The sequence below is a fragment of the Momordica charantia genome (genome assembly GCF_013281855.1).
Source record: "Momordica charantia cultivar OHB3-1 chromosome 2 unlocalized genomic scaffold, Mcharantia_2.0 BLBB01000002.1, whole genome shotgun sequence".
In the NCBI taxonomy this organism is placed as follows: domain Eukaryota; kingdom Viridiplantae; phylum Streptophyta; class Magnoliopsida; order Cucurbitales; family Cucurbitaceae; genus Momordica; species Momordica charantia.
This window is the reverse complement of record NW_028275160.1, coordinates 1,371,901-1,388,154: the sequence shown is the minus strand read 5'-3', so window position 1 is coordinate 1,388,154 and position 16,254 is coordinate 1,371,901. Positions and strand designations below refer to the sequence as shown.

Below are 16,254 nucleotides of genomic sequence, written 5' to 3'. Positions count from 1 at the left end.
CAAACTTTCAATCTTATTTTAGAAAAATATTTGAATTTGAGAGATTTTGGTTAATTTGGCAATTGGTAGAAGATAAATTTCCTTCCACTCAATAGATAGAAGTAATTCTACTTCTTTCTTTACTAAGCGTAAGCCATCCAGCAAACGAGGATACTTCCCGTTCAAGTCCTCGTGGTTGAAACTTGAAAGCGTTATTTTACAAAATATTACATTTCCTAAAAAAGAAACAAAGATATCGAGAGTGAGTTTAGATTTTTACTAATTTATTGACAAGTAAATATGGCAGAATCAAACGGTGGAGACGTAATACACGTGTGCTTAGATGTTCAAATCCCGTCCTCCTGAGCTTAGAAAGCAAAATAGAAATTATTAAAAAAAAAAAAAAAGCATAAAAATGAGACGAGAGTGATGAAGAGTCACGATGACGTGGCAAACACGTACCGCGGGAGGCAGGCCAAAGTCAAACGGTCAGTTTGAAACGTAGGAAGAGGAAGGCTATATAATGTGATAGTCCATCTTCCGCTACGCCTTTTCGTCTCATTTTCCTCCGCCTGCCCTCTCCCCAACTTTCCTCTTTCAGATTCCAATTTCTTCTCACAAAAAATGCCCAAGAAATGGAAGCGAGTCGGAATCCCTAGCTGCTCAATCTGCAGAACTCACTACGACGAGGATTCTCGAGCCCCTCTTCTTCTCCAATGCGGCCACACTTTCTGCAGGCACTGCCTCTCACAAATTATCGCTCCAACTCCACCTAAACCTTCCCTCGCCTGCCCCAAATGCCGCCATGTCTCCGCCGCCGGCAATTCCGTCCTCTCTCTCCCCAAGAATTTCGCTATACTACCCATGATCTCTCCCGGCTCCGTCTCCCACTCTGCTGAGGTCAGCGACAGCGACGACGACGATGCCGGAGCCGATGAGGATGGGGCCGACCAGTCTGACCGCGGGCGTAGGAGTTCGGGCTGCCACGGGTGCGGAGTAGGATTTGGGGACCATGAACTGAAGTTGGTGAGGAAGATCGATGAAGGGAAGAGGGAGGAGCTGGAGCTTTGGTTCGGTTGGTTGAGGTCCAGAGGCGGCGGATGTCGGCATAGAGTGGTGGTGAGGAGGGTCAGGATGGGGAATGTTGGGGATTTGGATTGGGTGGAGAAGCAGTTGGAGAAGTTGAGGCGTGCATCGATGTGGTGCAGGAACGTGTGCTCCTTTCTTGGAGTGCTCAAGGTGGAGGATCATCTATGCATTGTTATGGATCGGTTCCCTGGGTCGGTTCAGTCGGAGATGCAGCGGAGCCGCCTCACTCTCGAGCAAATTCTGAGGTGACCTTTTTCTCCGTCTTTTTTCCTTTTTCGCGTTTGAGTTTCGCTTTCACTTTGATGGACATTTTTACTCCTGGGCCTCTACTTAATAATTCAATTCAGCTTCGTGAAAGCATGGGTTTAATATTCAGATTCACCTCTGTTACGAAGAGAAATCATAACCAGCTGAAAGCTTGATGGAAGCCAGAGCCAAACCAAGAGTTTTGTACTGTCGCAACTGTTATCCCTCCCGAACTTGTGAATTTGGCACTTAACTCGTTGTTCTGGATTTTCGCTAGAGGAATCAGCAAGTTATATATTCATTAGAAGCACAAATCTGCAACGTTCTATATACAAAGCTTCTTAGACTTGATCAGTGGCTAGGTCACAAGATTTAGGTTCTCTGGGAACGAATTCAGCTAGAAGGATAGGCCACACTTGACCTGTCCCATTAGACAGGGTTTCTCTGGGAACGAAAAAGGGAGGAAAGGCACAACCCAGGCTAAGAAAGTTACAATAAAGAAAAAGAAAAAAAGGTCCAATTAGCTCATAGAGAAGATAGGTCATACTTATAAAATAGCTTGGACAATTTGGACATAGACAAAGCTACGGAAACAATACAATCCCACCAAGTAGATAAAAATCTCCTTTTCTTTTTTCCAATAAAACTCTGATGTTTCGTTCTAGCCACAAGGTTCATAAAAGCGTTATGAAGAAATTAGCCACTACATTTTAGCCTTAGCCTTATAAGGAACCCTCCTAAAGGAACTAAGAAGAAGACCATTGGTGTTGCTGGGGAAAGCAGTGACCAATTAAAGGATCCCAACATGTTTTTCCATAGCCAAGAGGCCGTTGGGCAGTGATAAACAAGTGGTCTTGACTCTTGGGTTTTGTCGTCATCTTTGCACACGATAAATTGGTCGGGAAATGAACAACTTCTAATTCCTTCTTTGAATCTTATTACTGGTGTGGATGGTTAGCATAAGAAGTTCCCAAATGATTTTTTTTCATTTTTCGGATAAGATTCCTTCCAAATCCACATAGAAAGATCGCAGTCAAGGGCATTGAGGTCACTGTAGAGCTCTTTCAATGTTGATTTGGAACTAAAGGTACTGGCAGAGCTGCTAGCCTAGAGCCACCTGTCTTAAGGGATGTTGGATCAAAGTTTCCAAATCAGTAAGCTTTCTTTTGTATTGGACATCCCAAAAAGTGTGGTCAGAATTTCAAATTTTATCATTGTGAGGATCGCTACTTTTGGAGACCACATATAGTCTAGGAAATCTGAAATAGAAAGGTTCATTGCACGGCTACTTGTCCTCCAAGAATATGATGTTTTCACCATTGGCAATGCCCCAGGCCCCAAAATCACTTTAGGACCATGAGGTCTTTCATTTTTGTGGATGTCTTTCCAGCAATATTTGGAGTGCCTAAGGTTTGTATGAACACGTGGATGCCCTATCTTTTTTAGATTTTGTTATTCCTCATCCTCCTAGCATCCGACATAAATCCTATTGTTGTTTGACGAGTTTTAGTTTCTTTCTTTAATTGGGATATAAGGAGGGAGTCCAATTGGACCCACTACCTACTTTCATAACAATGATAACATTTTGATATTAACTTCTTTATGTGTGATTATTCTAGAAACTCTTTTCTTTTTGTTGATATTCTATCCGTTTGTAATATGTGTTTATGAATGCAGATTTGGAGCAGACATTGTGCGTGCAGTGGTTGAACTCCATGCAGCTGATGTTCTGTGTATGAATTTGAAACCATCCAATTTTCTCTTGGATGCAAATGGACATGCTGTGGTTTCCGATTATGGGCTTCCATTGATTTTGAAGAAACCTTGTCATAGAGCAGGCACTGTTCCAGAACAGGAGTCATCAAAACAGCATTGGTGTTTGGAGTGTCTGTTTCTGAGTCCGCATTATAGATCTCCAGAGGCGTGGGAGCCTTTAAAGAGACCATTACATTTGTTTAGAGACGATGGAATTGGCATATCCTCTCAGTCTGATGCGTGGAGCTTTGGTTGTGCCCTTGTTGAAATGTGCACTGGTTCCACTCCGTATGTTGCTTTTTACATTTTAGTTCTTATATATTTTGTGGTCAGTTGTATTCTTTACTTATGGAAGAAAGGTTCTCCAGGTGGGCTGGTCTTAGTGCAGAAGAAATTTATCGCGCTGTTGTTAAAGAAGGCAGGCTACCTCCACAGTATGCAAGTATCGTAGGCGTTGGTATCCCTAGAGAATTATGGAAGATGATTGGCGAGTGCCTACAGTACAAGCCATTGAAAAGACCAACTTTCCATGCAATGCTTGCTATATTTCTTCGACATCTACAAGGGATTCCTCGATCCCCTACTGGACGTACTACGTGAGTTTCCTGGTTTCATCATTGCGGCTTTTTATAATACTGAATTATTTAGTCACAGACTTACAGTTCATTTCCTTTCCTCCTTTTGATTTTTGACTAATTGGAAGTCCTATTTGTAATCCTTTAGCCCTCCTCATGGGTTGATTCACTCTCAACATCGGTATACTTTTTACACGGAAAGTATACTGGGGTTTACACAAAATGAAAAAGCCAAACTGGGTTCATCCCATTAATAGAATTATTAAAATGTAAGTAGGGAGAGAACATCATGAAGAAGTCTGAAATTTCACAATGTTAGCTTCCTTTCCATTATTTTTTCTTGCCACTGAATAATATTCCATAGGAGTGATTTTACTGCGTTTATCCACAAAGTCTTCCTGTTCCTTTTCAAATTATGGTCACACAGAAGGTGGATCATACGGAAGATCCAAGAGGCTGGAGCAATTTGTGCAAGGACATGCAAGGTTTTGTGGTCAAATAGTTTAAAAGCCCTTTTATGGCAGACTTAGTTGGAAGACAGACTTATAAGTTTGGAGGAAGTCTTGGATCTAGCTTATTTTTGGCTGCGGTTTGGTTTACACTTTCTACCTTTTTTTTAAAACAAAATACATATCTTTTTATTGATAAATGAAAATGAACAAAAATATTCCTAGGATTATTTAATACAAATATCATTGTAGATAGCAAACAAACTAGAGAGTGAACACTATCTGGAAGGCTTTAATCTAACCAAATATTGGAAGCCCTTCCTTTAGTTAGGGCTCCTCCTCCTGGGCTTTATTTTTGTATGCCCTTTGTATATGCTTCTAGTTTCATTCGTCTTAATGAAAAGTTCTTTTCTTAAAAAAAAAAAACAAAACCTTAACCAAATCAAACCATTCTACCCAACATCTTGAGATCTCAAAAATTCTTCTATTGCACTCAAACCGTAAATCTAAAATGATTCCTTTGACTGCATTGACCCATATCAGATGGAATCTTGGGAGGAAAACAAGCCCCTATAAGAGGACATATGAAGAATATGAGAGATTGGACCTCATTGGCCGAATAACATAAAGCACAAACTGAATGCATTAGAGTGGATCCTGGAAGCCCTTTTCTTTTTTTCTGAATAAAACTGCTGTACTCTTACAAACTTCTGTAATTACTGCCTTTGTCTTACTGACACCAACTGGAGTATTTTTATTTCTCTTTTAACCCTCCCATTTTGCTCGTTAGCGGGTTTTTAGGTCCCCATGCTATGCACTTCTCACATTTTTAATGAAAAGTTGGGAAGCATGAAACTTAAGGTTAAGTAACTTCTTGTGTCCAACACGCATAAACCATTCTGACACTTGAATTAGAGTGTTAATTTTTTTGGGGGTCTAAAAAATTGATGGATATATATATTTAAAAGAAGAGAACGTATTAATGGATATTAAAATGTACATGTCATATCATGTCTATGTATGTGCTTCTTAGGTGGAAAGTTTTTAGTTTCTTATCAAAAGATTTCTCAAGTTACCAATTGGTTTCCTTTAGTTGTATACTTATTACATATGAAGGAAAATAGTGATCATACAATATGATGTTGGATCTATAAAACACGGACACGACAAAAAAGGAGGAGTGTCTCTGTCGGACACGGATACGTCCGGACACGCTCCGGACACGTGTCCGACACGCAATTTAAAGTGTCCGAATATTAAATTTTTTATTTTAATTTCAGACACGTGGGGACACGTTTTGGACACGGGAGGGACACGCCAGATAAAAAAATATTGTTTCCTTAGCCCAATTTTGGAAGTCCAAGAAGTTTGGTTGAAATCTCAACAACTTAAACTACAAAAAAAAAAACCCTAAAACGCTACCTAGTGACCCACCCTTCTGTTTGTGTGAGTTAAATTAAATAAGCTCTATTCTTACTTCCTTTTTTCCCTAATTTCATATGAATTAAACTGGAGCAGAATATGATTTACTAAATTAGGATGACAACATCGACCCAATAATCAAATTCAAATCCTTCTCTAGGATTTTTTAGTGGATTACATTTACTATTTTTATGCTTTTTAGTGGGGTACATCTTCAACCCAATAAATTTACTTGACATTTATGTTTTTTAGCGAAGTATATTTAGCATTTTTATGTTAAATTTACCTATATCCTAAAAAAAATAATAAATAAATAACGTATCCCCAGCGTGTCCGTGTCCTAGTTTTTTAGAAATTGACGTATCGCCGTGTCCTGTCGTGTCCGTGTCCGTGTCCGTGCTTCTTAGTGTTGGATGGTAGGTAATTTCCCTCAAGTTTAAATAACAGCTCATAAGAATGCCCTTGAGACAGCATTAACTACAGAAAATCCTATTCAGGTGAACCAATTTGGAAGCAGTGTACTATGTTCATGGGATAGATGAATTCGTTTCCTCAATCCTGTGTTGATGTCAATTTCGTATTTATTAATTCCCGAATGATGAGTAATGTAGAAGTGTGGTCTAGCTAGAGAAGCTATTTAAACTGTCAAAATTGGAAAAAGGTTTGGACGCGACCTTCAAGATTATTGTTATTATTGTGAGAATTCTTCTTTAATTTCCTTACTACTAGCCTCTAGATTGTAGTGTTTGGAAATATTTTGTTCAATTGGAGGTCCTAAAAGGGAGATGGCTTCATTTTGACAACTTGGAGATGATCGGTGCTCTCGATGAGAGTGGTACTCATAAGCACCTTTCTGTGGATATTGTGGATGGAGAGAAACAAAAGAGCTTTTGGGGACAAGGAGAGATCCTTCTCTTTTGTGTGTTATCAGTAGCTCGATCTTGCTATAAATTATAATTTCTTTCTGTAACTATGGCTTAGTTTTTATTTGTTCTAATTGGAAGTCTTTTGTATCTTGCTTAGCTGGGGCCAAGGTTTTCCTCGCCCTCACTTTGTATGTTTTATTTCTTCAATGAAATAGTTTCTTTTCTTTTCTTGTCCAAAAAAAAAAAAAAAAGACTTGATGTATTTAACGCATTGGCTTTTATGGAATACAGTGAAGCGCCATGTTTTCATCATATTGATAGGTTGGAACAGTCCCCTACCTCTGTTTTGGACATTCTCCAGGTTAAAAGCAACCATCTGCATCAACTTGTATCTGAAGGGGATGTTAATGGTGTCAGGTTAGGCTATACCATCATATTGGCTTCTTTTGTTCTCTTCTAGATTTTTTTAGGCATCTTTTTCAGTTGAAATCTGCGACTCATTTAACCTGCATCTGCAGAGATCTTCTTTCCAAGTCTGCATCAGGGAATAATAGGAGCTCAGTCATCTCTCTGCTGGAAGCTCATAATTCTGAAGGCCAAACTGCTCTGCACCTGGCATGCAGAAGGGGATCTCCAGAACTGGTTGATGCGATCTTGGAGTATAGTGATGCAGACATAGATTCCCCTGATGAAAACGGGAATCCACCAATAGTATTTGCTTTAGCTGTTGGATCAGCTGAATGCGTGCGTGCACTCATTAGGAAATCAGCTAATGGTATGTTTAGGTTGATGGAAGGCTTTGGTCGGTCTGTTGCTCATGTCTGTGCCTATTATGGGCAACCCAATTGCATGCGTGTAAGTTGTCACATATCCACCTTTTGGGCAACTACTGTTTATTTTATTTGATAAATACTCTCTGAGAATTGTGGTGATTGCAGGAGCTACTTCGGGCGGGGGCTGATCCCAATGCAGTTGATGATAATGGTGAATCTGTACTGCACGTGGCCATTGCGAAGAAATTTACTCATTGTGCAATTGTAATTATGGAGCATGGAGGTTGCAGATCAATGGGGTTTCTGAATTCAAAAAACTTAACGTAAGACTGAACTTCTTTTTGTTGTTTTCTCAAGAAACATAAGGGACCCTGAACAGACATCTTAAATTTTATAATTTCCAATATAGCTTTACTGAAATTACTTTTGCCTCAAAATTCAGATGGTCCATACTGGGGAAGTAGTGTTTCTTTTTGTTGGACAGTAATAGGTAGTATTTACAGTAAGTTCGAAATATCAAATGCTGTAAACTGTCATGATTTGGTCTAATCATTCGAGGGGCAAGAAGCAAGTTGTGAACTTATTATAGGTCATGGGTTCAAGTATTGGCAGCCATCTAGCTAAAGTATTATCCTTAAAGTTTCTTGATTTCAAACACTTTAAGGTTAGATGAAAGTGTCTTGAGATTTGTTGAGATGTGTGAAACAATATTTTATCAAAAGAATGGAATATATGAAAAGGAAGGTACGGCATGCTCCCAGCCTCTAGCCACTCTCCAAATTGGTAGAAATAGAAGTGGAGTAAGTAAAAAATAAGCTCTGGAAACGCCTCTTGGGGAGGCAGCATAGTCAGTAGGCTCACTCCAGAAAATGCCTATCTTAGAAAATACAATAATAGCATTTAACAAAAGGAGTTAAGACTTTTCCTTTTATTTATTATTTATTATTATTTTTTTTTCGGAGAGGATGGCCCATCAAACTTTTAGTAACTTTTTGATAAGCTGTGGGAGGCTTCAGTGATTGGCTCCTCTTCTTGAGTTTTATTTGGGTTTCTTTTTGTATGTAATTATTCTATCTCTAATACTTATGTCAATGTGGAGTAGGTTTTTGTTGGTTTTTTTAGCTTTCGAGGCATCCCCTGTGTAAATTCCATATTTTCTATTAAATATTTTAGTTTCTTATTGAAGAGATGTTTTTTCCATTCTGAGGCCTTTGTCCCATCCTTTTACTTTTTCTTCTCACTTAGTATAGAATTAATGAGACCTCGATTTTTTTTTATTGAAAAAACTTGAAGTTGCTTATAAGGATTGCTTTAGCATCCATGACTTGTACCTTCAATTGTGCCCTTCAGCAAACACTGGAAGTATAGATCATATTTCAACATTGCTCCTCTCTTTATATAGGGATGCAGATTATATGATGTTTATTGCTTAGCCTGGACTTCCTTACCCACCTCCTCAATGTAACTAATGATGCAAAGATTTTAAAGTTCCTTCTTGTGCTACCGAACCCTTCTCAGGACATCTGATCAATATGCAGGGGTCTTGTCCTCTTTTTATTAATCTAATCTACTCCACCAGAAGCTGTAATATTATTGTTCCATGCTAATAATAATTTTGTTGCTTACCAAACATTTCCTTTCGTCATGAACAACAGGCCTCTGCATATGTGCATCACAACCTTAAACGTAGATGTTGTTAAGATGTGGGCTGAACTTGCATCACCTGAGGAGATTTCTGAAGCTATTGATATACCAAGTGCCACAGGAACTGCCTTATGCATGGCAGCTGCTCTTAAGAAAGACCGCGAGATAGGTAAATTCTGGTCATCTGAGATTTTTCTCAACTGTGTTCGCTTTCAGCCATTTCTTTTTATGATTCATGTAGGATGCATAGCATTAGAAGGTGATTCTGACACCTACCTTTCATCAGTTCACCTAGAAATAAATATACAATGGAAACTTTAGCTTCTAAAACTGCTGAAATCAGCCTTGGATTTCGTTGGTGGCCATATTTTCCATGAGAAACATGGATTTCATAAAGAAACTACTGTAATGTAAGGTTGCGGTGAAAAATGTGATTATTAATTAAAAAACTATAAAGGGACTTCAGAACTGTTGTGTTGTCACAAGGGAAAAAAAATCTTACATTCTACCGTAACAAACACATATCTTCAACCCATTCGTATGACATCTATTCTTATCCTTGTTTAAAAATAATTCTTTCTTCCTATAATAAACACTTGTAATTTTAAAATAACTCCATCATTATCTACAAATTTCGATTTTTGACCCTGAAATATCTTCCATTCTGAATGATGTTGCAAAGGTTGAGAGCAAATGAAAAGTTAAAAAAAAGATTGTTGATCTCCTTTGACACTGGAGTACATAGAGGGAATTGGAGAAGCAGGCAATCTAGTTCTTAGTTTGCTCTTGGGGTAATGTGCTTGCTGCTGAGTTGTAGCACGTATTAAAGTCACTCAAAATATTGGTAATATTTTGTTAGTGTAATCTTCACTAAGATGAAACCTTTTCCTGATATGCGTGCTTTTTATTTGGCAAGAGAGAGGCCGCATTGCCAAGGCTAATTCATTATTGGAAATGCCTAAATTGGACATCGGGTTTATTTTCAAATCAATTGCTTTATCAACGTTTGTTGCTATCTGAATTCCTTGCCTAATACTAATACTCTATGTAGAGGGGAGAGAACTTGTCAGAGTTCTGCTAAAGGCTAAAGCTGATCCTGCAGCCCAAGATCCACAGCAATGTCGAACAGTTCTTCATACAGCTGCCATGGCTAATGATGCTGAGTTAGTGAAGGTGATATTACTATTTTATTCTTTTACACTCCTGGATTTATTTCATGTTCACAAGGAAGCTGACAAATTTTGCTAGCTCAGCATTTCAAACATCTTATAATTACCTTTTTTTCTCAGATTATTCTTGATGCTGGAGTGGATGTAAATATCAGGAACGTACATAACACAATACCCCTTCATTTGGCACTGGCACGAGGTGCAAAGCCATGTGTTCAATTACTCTTATCTGCTGGAGCAAACTGTAATTTGCAGGTAGGCTTTCTATGTGCTACTAAATGCTATTTTGTGCAACTGAGTTGGAGTACACCTTGAACCTATATTTCGAATAGTTCTGTTGTACTTGTGGAGAACTTTCTATGCTCTGTAGCCAATAACTATATAGGAGAAAAACATTGACCTTCTCGAAAGGTCCCTGAAATTAGAAACTGATTTGCAACAAGGCAGAAAGGGATGAAATCAAGGAAAACATGTATAATTGAGAGTAAGAGTTCAGTGTGGATTTCAAGATTGACTCTGACAATAAAAAAAATTGCATGAAGGAGTAGGGAAAAGGTTAGTTGTATCTATTCTTGTTGAATGCAAAATACTTGAATGAATGGAAATAATGCAAGAATCTTCTAAAAGGCCCCTCGAATCAGAAGTTTCTTAGGAGGATAAGCGATGAAAATGGGACTTATTAGGCGCAGCAACCGAAGACAATTGAGAGGGTATACAGAAGTGTTCTTAATGTCAAATGATGGGAAGAAACTTTCATTGTTTGTACTGACAGGAAAGTGGGCGCTGGGGTAAAAATCATTCTCTTCAATAAGATAATGATATTAGATTTCATTCTAAACTTGGCCGAGTGGGAAAGGTAAGATTACCAACTTGAGTTACTTTGAACAGAAGAAGGGATGATGGAGTAGAAGTGGAGTAGAAGTTTGGTGCAGCGTGAGGAAAAGGGAGAAGGAGTCAGGGGAGTTGACTAGAGGGAAATTCAATGAAGTTATATAGGAGAAAACATTGTAAATCACAAGTTTATGTTTTCATGTTAATTGGTACGACATTCGAGGTGCACTGAAGGAACAAATTAATGAAGCTTTCACGTCAAATCTTTTCAACTAGAAAGATTTCTACTCAGGTGCGGTTATGAGGAGGTTATGAGACAATTTGGCAGATACAAAAGTGAAACACTATTGGAGATTTTGCTGTTAAATTTGAGAACAGGATGCATGAAGATAATTTGTGGATCATGCCTTCCATATGTTGATGAATGGTCCCCTTTTTCCCACGCAAATACCTTTAACTTTTAATATATTTCTATCTTGTGTCTTTTGTTGAGCGCATTTCAACCAGCCAATAGAACTCTTTTGGGTGAATGTAATCAGGATGATGACGGTGACAATGCCTTTCATATAGCAGCAGATGCAGCAAAGTTCATACGTGAATGTCTTGAATGCATCTTGTTGATATTAAGATATCCGGATGCTGCTATTGGCGTAAGAAACCACAGGCAAGTGTTGTGATAATACAATTGTTTAATATATTATTTCCTAAGGATACTCTTAAGATCCACTACTTCAAACAAACTATCTTCGTTCCCATTTTAATTTTCTTTTTCTCATCTAGCTCAACATATTATACAATTGATCTACATTCTACTTGCGAAAACTCAACTTTGGACCGTATTATTTTAACTTGTAAATGACTTTCTCAATGACTGGAAAATAGTGGTAAGACATTTTGTGAATTATTGGAAGCCCTACCTCGGGAATGGATTTTTGAAGAACTTATGGATGCACTAAAAGAGAAGGGTATTCATTTGTCCCCAACAACGTGAGTGGAGTACCATTTTGCTGATCTTAACATTGCAGAATTTATGCAGTCCTTGAGTTCAGTGATTAACTTGAATTTTGGATACTCTCCCTCTAGATTTCAAGTGGGCGATTGGGTGAAATTCAGAAGATGCGTGGCAAATCCTGCATATGGTTGGCAAGGTGCAGGGCCCAGGAGTGTTGGGTTTGTGCAGGGTTCCCAAAGTAGCGATGGTCTTTCTGTATCGTTTTGCTCTGGTGTTGCACATGTTTTGGCAGATGAAATTATCAAAGTTATTCCTCTGGATAGGGGACAGCTGGTGCAACTTAGACCTGACGTGACAGAGCCAAGGTTAGATGTTTTGTGGGTTTCACTTATTCATCAAAGATTCAACTGCATTACTTTTCTATTTCTTTTTGAATTAATTTATTGATAAGGTGCTAGAATACTACAGTACTATGATGCCAGGATACTTAAGTTTTCTCACCAATCACTAAACAGTGGCACATTTTATCTGGTGCAACAATGAATATAACAAATTCTTTCTCTTTCCATATAACTTTATTATTTTATTATTTATTTATTTTTTATAAGAAACTGAACTTTCATATATCACTAAAACCTCTTCTTTTGTCAGGAAGAATATATATGCACTTCTGGGATGAAAAGTACATGAAGCACTTTAATTTTTGGGTTTTAATTAGTTGGAGCCAAATATGAACATGTTGTGACGTGTACTTGTACCAATGGGAGAAATTTTTGTAACTCCTAGTTTTGTAGGCATTGTGTCTTGTATATGTTATTTATCGATGAAACTTTGCTTGCTTCCCCAGAAAACCCCTTGAACAAGTCTCACCAAGTGCAGTTGTCATTCTTCTCAGGTTTAAGTTGCTTGGACAAGCACGCGACAGCATTGGAACTGTCTTGTGTATTGATGATGAAGAAGGAATTATTCGAATTGGATTTACTGGTGCATCTAGAGGATGGCAAGCTGACCCTGCAGATTTTCAAAGACTTCAAGAATTCAAGGTTGGTGATTGGGTCCGTGTACGTTATACTGTACCCACTGCAAAGCATGGATTTGGAGCTGTAACTCCAGGGAGTATTGGGGTTGTGTATGGTATCAGACCAGACAGTAGTTTGCTGATTGAATTCTGCTATTTGTCGAGCCCTTGGCTTTGTGAACCAGAGGAGATCGAACCTGCTGTCCCCTTTAAGGTGAATGTTCCATTCTCTATTACAGTTTAAATTTGATCTGAGCCTCATTTCTTTTATCCTTAGGGAACCTGATATGTTTTACTTCCTTGTAGATTGGAGACCAAGTATGTGTTAAACGCTCTATATCTGAACCTAGATTCCCTTGGGATGGTGAGACGCATAATAGTGTTGGAAAAGTAAGTGATATTGAAAGCAATGGTCTCTTGATAATTGAACTACCAAATCGGCATGGACCATGGAAGGTAGATCCATCTGACATGGAGAAGGTGGAAAAATTGGAGGTATATCTTCTGGGGAAGCCTTCATATAAATACTGGCACCTGTATCAAGTACGAGTGTCAACTTATTTCCTTTTTTCTCCCTGCACAAACAGGTCGGTGATTGGGTTAGGGTGAAAGCATCTGTACCCTCTCCCAAATATGGGTGGGAGGATGTACCACGAAACAGCATAGGAATAATTTTTTCCTTAGAGGAGGATGGAGATGTGGATGTGGCATTTTGCTTCAGGAGCAAAACTTTCCCTTGCTCTGTTACAGACATTGAAAAGGTGCCACCTTTTGAAGTGGGACAAGAGATTCACATTCTGCCGTCTGTTACCCAGCCATCGCTTGGGTGGTTAGATGAAACCCCAGCCTCTTCAGGAAAAATTGAAAGAATTGATATGGATGGGACTCTAAATGTTAGTTCTTATACTTCACTTTTATCCTGGAGTGTATGTTTCTTGAGATAGAGATATTGACTTAAAAATGTTGTTTAAAGCTGCTTTTCTTTATTTTTAGGTGAGGGTGTCTGGAAAGAAAAACCTATGGAGAGTTGCTCCAGGTGATGCAGAAAAATTATCAGGGTTGGCAGTGGGTGACTGGGTCAGGATGAAGCAATGTTTGGGAACAAAATCAAATTATGAATCGAATAATACTGTGAGGGAAAAAATAGCAGTAGTTTACAGCATACAAGATTACTCTTATTTAGAATTGGCATGTTGTTTTCATGAGGGCAAGTTCCCTGTACACTGCACAGAAGTGGAAAAAATTCCTCCACTAAAAATTGGCCAGTATGTCCGATTCCGTGCTGGATTGGCTAAACCAAGATGGGGATGGAGAGGTGCTAATCCCAATTCAAGGGGTGTTGTAACTGCGGTAAATGCTAATGGAGAAATAAGGGTATCGTTGTTTGGCTTGTCCGGATGGTGGAGAGGAGATCCTGCAGATTTTGAGGTAGAGCAAATGTATGCTGTGGGAGAATGGGTGAAATTAAAAGATGATACTGATGGACGGAAATCTTTGCCTGCCGGAAGTGTTGGTGTTGTACAAGGATTAAGTTATCATGAAAATGAATGGGATGGTTCTGTTCTTGTTGGATTCTGTAGAGAACCGGAAATGTGGGTGGGACACACTTCAAAACTTGAAAAGACAGACAGATTTCATATAGGACAGCGGGTGAAGGTGAAGCCTTCTGTACCAAATCCACGATTCGGGTGGTCGGGCCACTCCCATGCCAGCATTGTTTCTATAACTGCAATTGATGCAGATGGCAAAATTAAAGTATCCACTCCATCTGCTCAAAAGCCATGGACACTTGATCCATCTGAAGTTGATCCGGTAGAGGAAGAGCAGCTCAACATCGGAGACTGGGTGAAGGTCAAGCCATCTATTGTAATGCCTGTTTATCATTGGGGGGATGTTACTCGTCAGAGTGTCGGGGTAGTCCACAAGATGGAGGATGGAGAGCTTTGGGTGGCCTTCTGCTTTGTGGAGCAGCTGTGGATATGCAAGGACTCGGAGGTCGAGAAGGTGAGACCCTTTAGAGTTGGCGATGCAGTGAGATTTCGGGAAGGATTAAAAATTCCTAGATGGGGATGGGGAATGGAGACACATGCCAGTGAAGGCCAAGTAGTTGGTGTTGATGCAAATGCAAAAGTAAGGGTTAGATTTAGGTGGAGGGAAGGACGTCCTTGGATCGGGGACCCCGCTGACCTTGTTCTTGATGAGAGTACTTGATCTTGATTCAGGAGCCTAAATTTAAAGCTCTGCATACCAAATCAACTTCAGTAGAGAATGACCCCCAGGCTTCGGCTTTGCAAGCGTGTGGAATTCTGGGATACTGAAGTAATTCACCGATCGAAGACGAGGCATTATGCCATGTACGTAAATGCTTTGGAGAACTGCAGTTGGAGATGAAGATGAATAGAGAGTTGGAGGAAACAGTGAAGCAATGCCCCTTTTGGTGTGGCATAATCAATCTATATATCGACAACGTCTTTTATATATCGTTGTGCTTGTAGATAAAGTTGAGTTATATAAAAAACTGCTGAGGGGTAATATATTATTTAGATATGTACATATAATTTTCCGGTGATTATAATAACTAACATTTCAGCAATTCTTCTACCCTAAAAGCTGCATATTTGCTTGATGCGTCTGGACTAAGATTCCATAGGAGGCAGGAGCATATCACAGTGATTTCTTGTAATGCAAATGGCTCCAATCAGGTTTGCCATATTTTTTCTACCGCGGGTACAAAAATTGAGAAATAAAGTCGATCAATAGAGATTGTTCAGATGCTGATGCAGGCAACCATCTTGCCTCCACTTTTTTTTTTCTTTTTTTCTTTTTTTCTTTCTTCTTTTCCTGTTCTTTTAGTTCACCTGATTACAGGTGAGGAATCGAAGTTGGAACCATCAATCTTAGGAGGGCTAATAAAAGATCAACGGTAATTATTGATTGTCTTATAATGTGTTGAAATATTGTTTGGACTAATGTAACTTTTTGTTTTCCTACTTGGAACATCTATTCCATAATGAGTCTATATTTTCAAATCTTCTATTTTGATTCACATTTTAGTATTATGCTTTAAAATATTTTGTTCCATTAATTTGATGGGTACATATTTATATAAACAAAGATTCAGATTCTTTTTACTTATAGAATCTTTCTAAAATAATTAAGAGATTTTCTAGAAGAAACATAAGGTTTTGCTTTTAGTAGCAACATGCTATAGATTGGAGCAGTAGTTCTACTTATAGGGTCAATTTGATTGAAGAAAGATTTAGAATATTGATCCGACTTTTTTTTTTACTTTGCTGGTTGAGCTTTCCATAACATTTACAACAAAAATATCTTTAGCTTGAAGTGGTAACATACCAAGATCAATCCTAAAAAACTACTCTTTCGTCTAAGGATGCCAAATTGGCACACCGAGTTTCCAAAAAAAAAAACAAATTAGTCGTGACAAAATTCAATTTACTAATAGTAACAATTTCAATGATTCGAATG

General features: G+C 38.6%; 1 protein-coding gene across 1 annotated transcript; it reads left to right on the top strand.

The window, feature by feature from the left end:
- The first annotated feature begins 522 nt into the window (after nucleotides 1-522).
- LOC111020602 (E3 ubiquitin-protein ligase KEG) lies at nucleotides 523-15,538 on the top strand. The gene is made up of 16 exons (XM_022297306.2): nucleotides 523-1,313; nucleotides 2,992-3,357; nucleotides 3,438-3,665; nucleotides 6,673-6,798; nucleotides 6,900-7,236; nucleotides 7,320-7,477; nucleotides 8,810-8,967; nucleotides 9,850-9,971; nucleotides 10,088-10,222; nucleotides 11,338-11,462; nucleotides 11,681-11,785; nucleotides 11,882-12,115; nucleotides 12,646-12,982; nucleotides 13,075-13,263; nucleotides 13,356-13,661; nucleotides 13,762-15,538. Exons 1-16 carry the CDS (start codon nucleotides 604-606, stop codon nucleotides 14,977-14,979), a joined length of 4,854 nt encoding a protein of 1,617 aa, XP_022152998.2. The 5' UTR covers nucleotides 523-603; the 3' UTR covers nucleotides 14,980-15,538.
- Nucleotides 15,539-16,254: the final 716 nt, after the last annotated feature.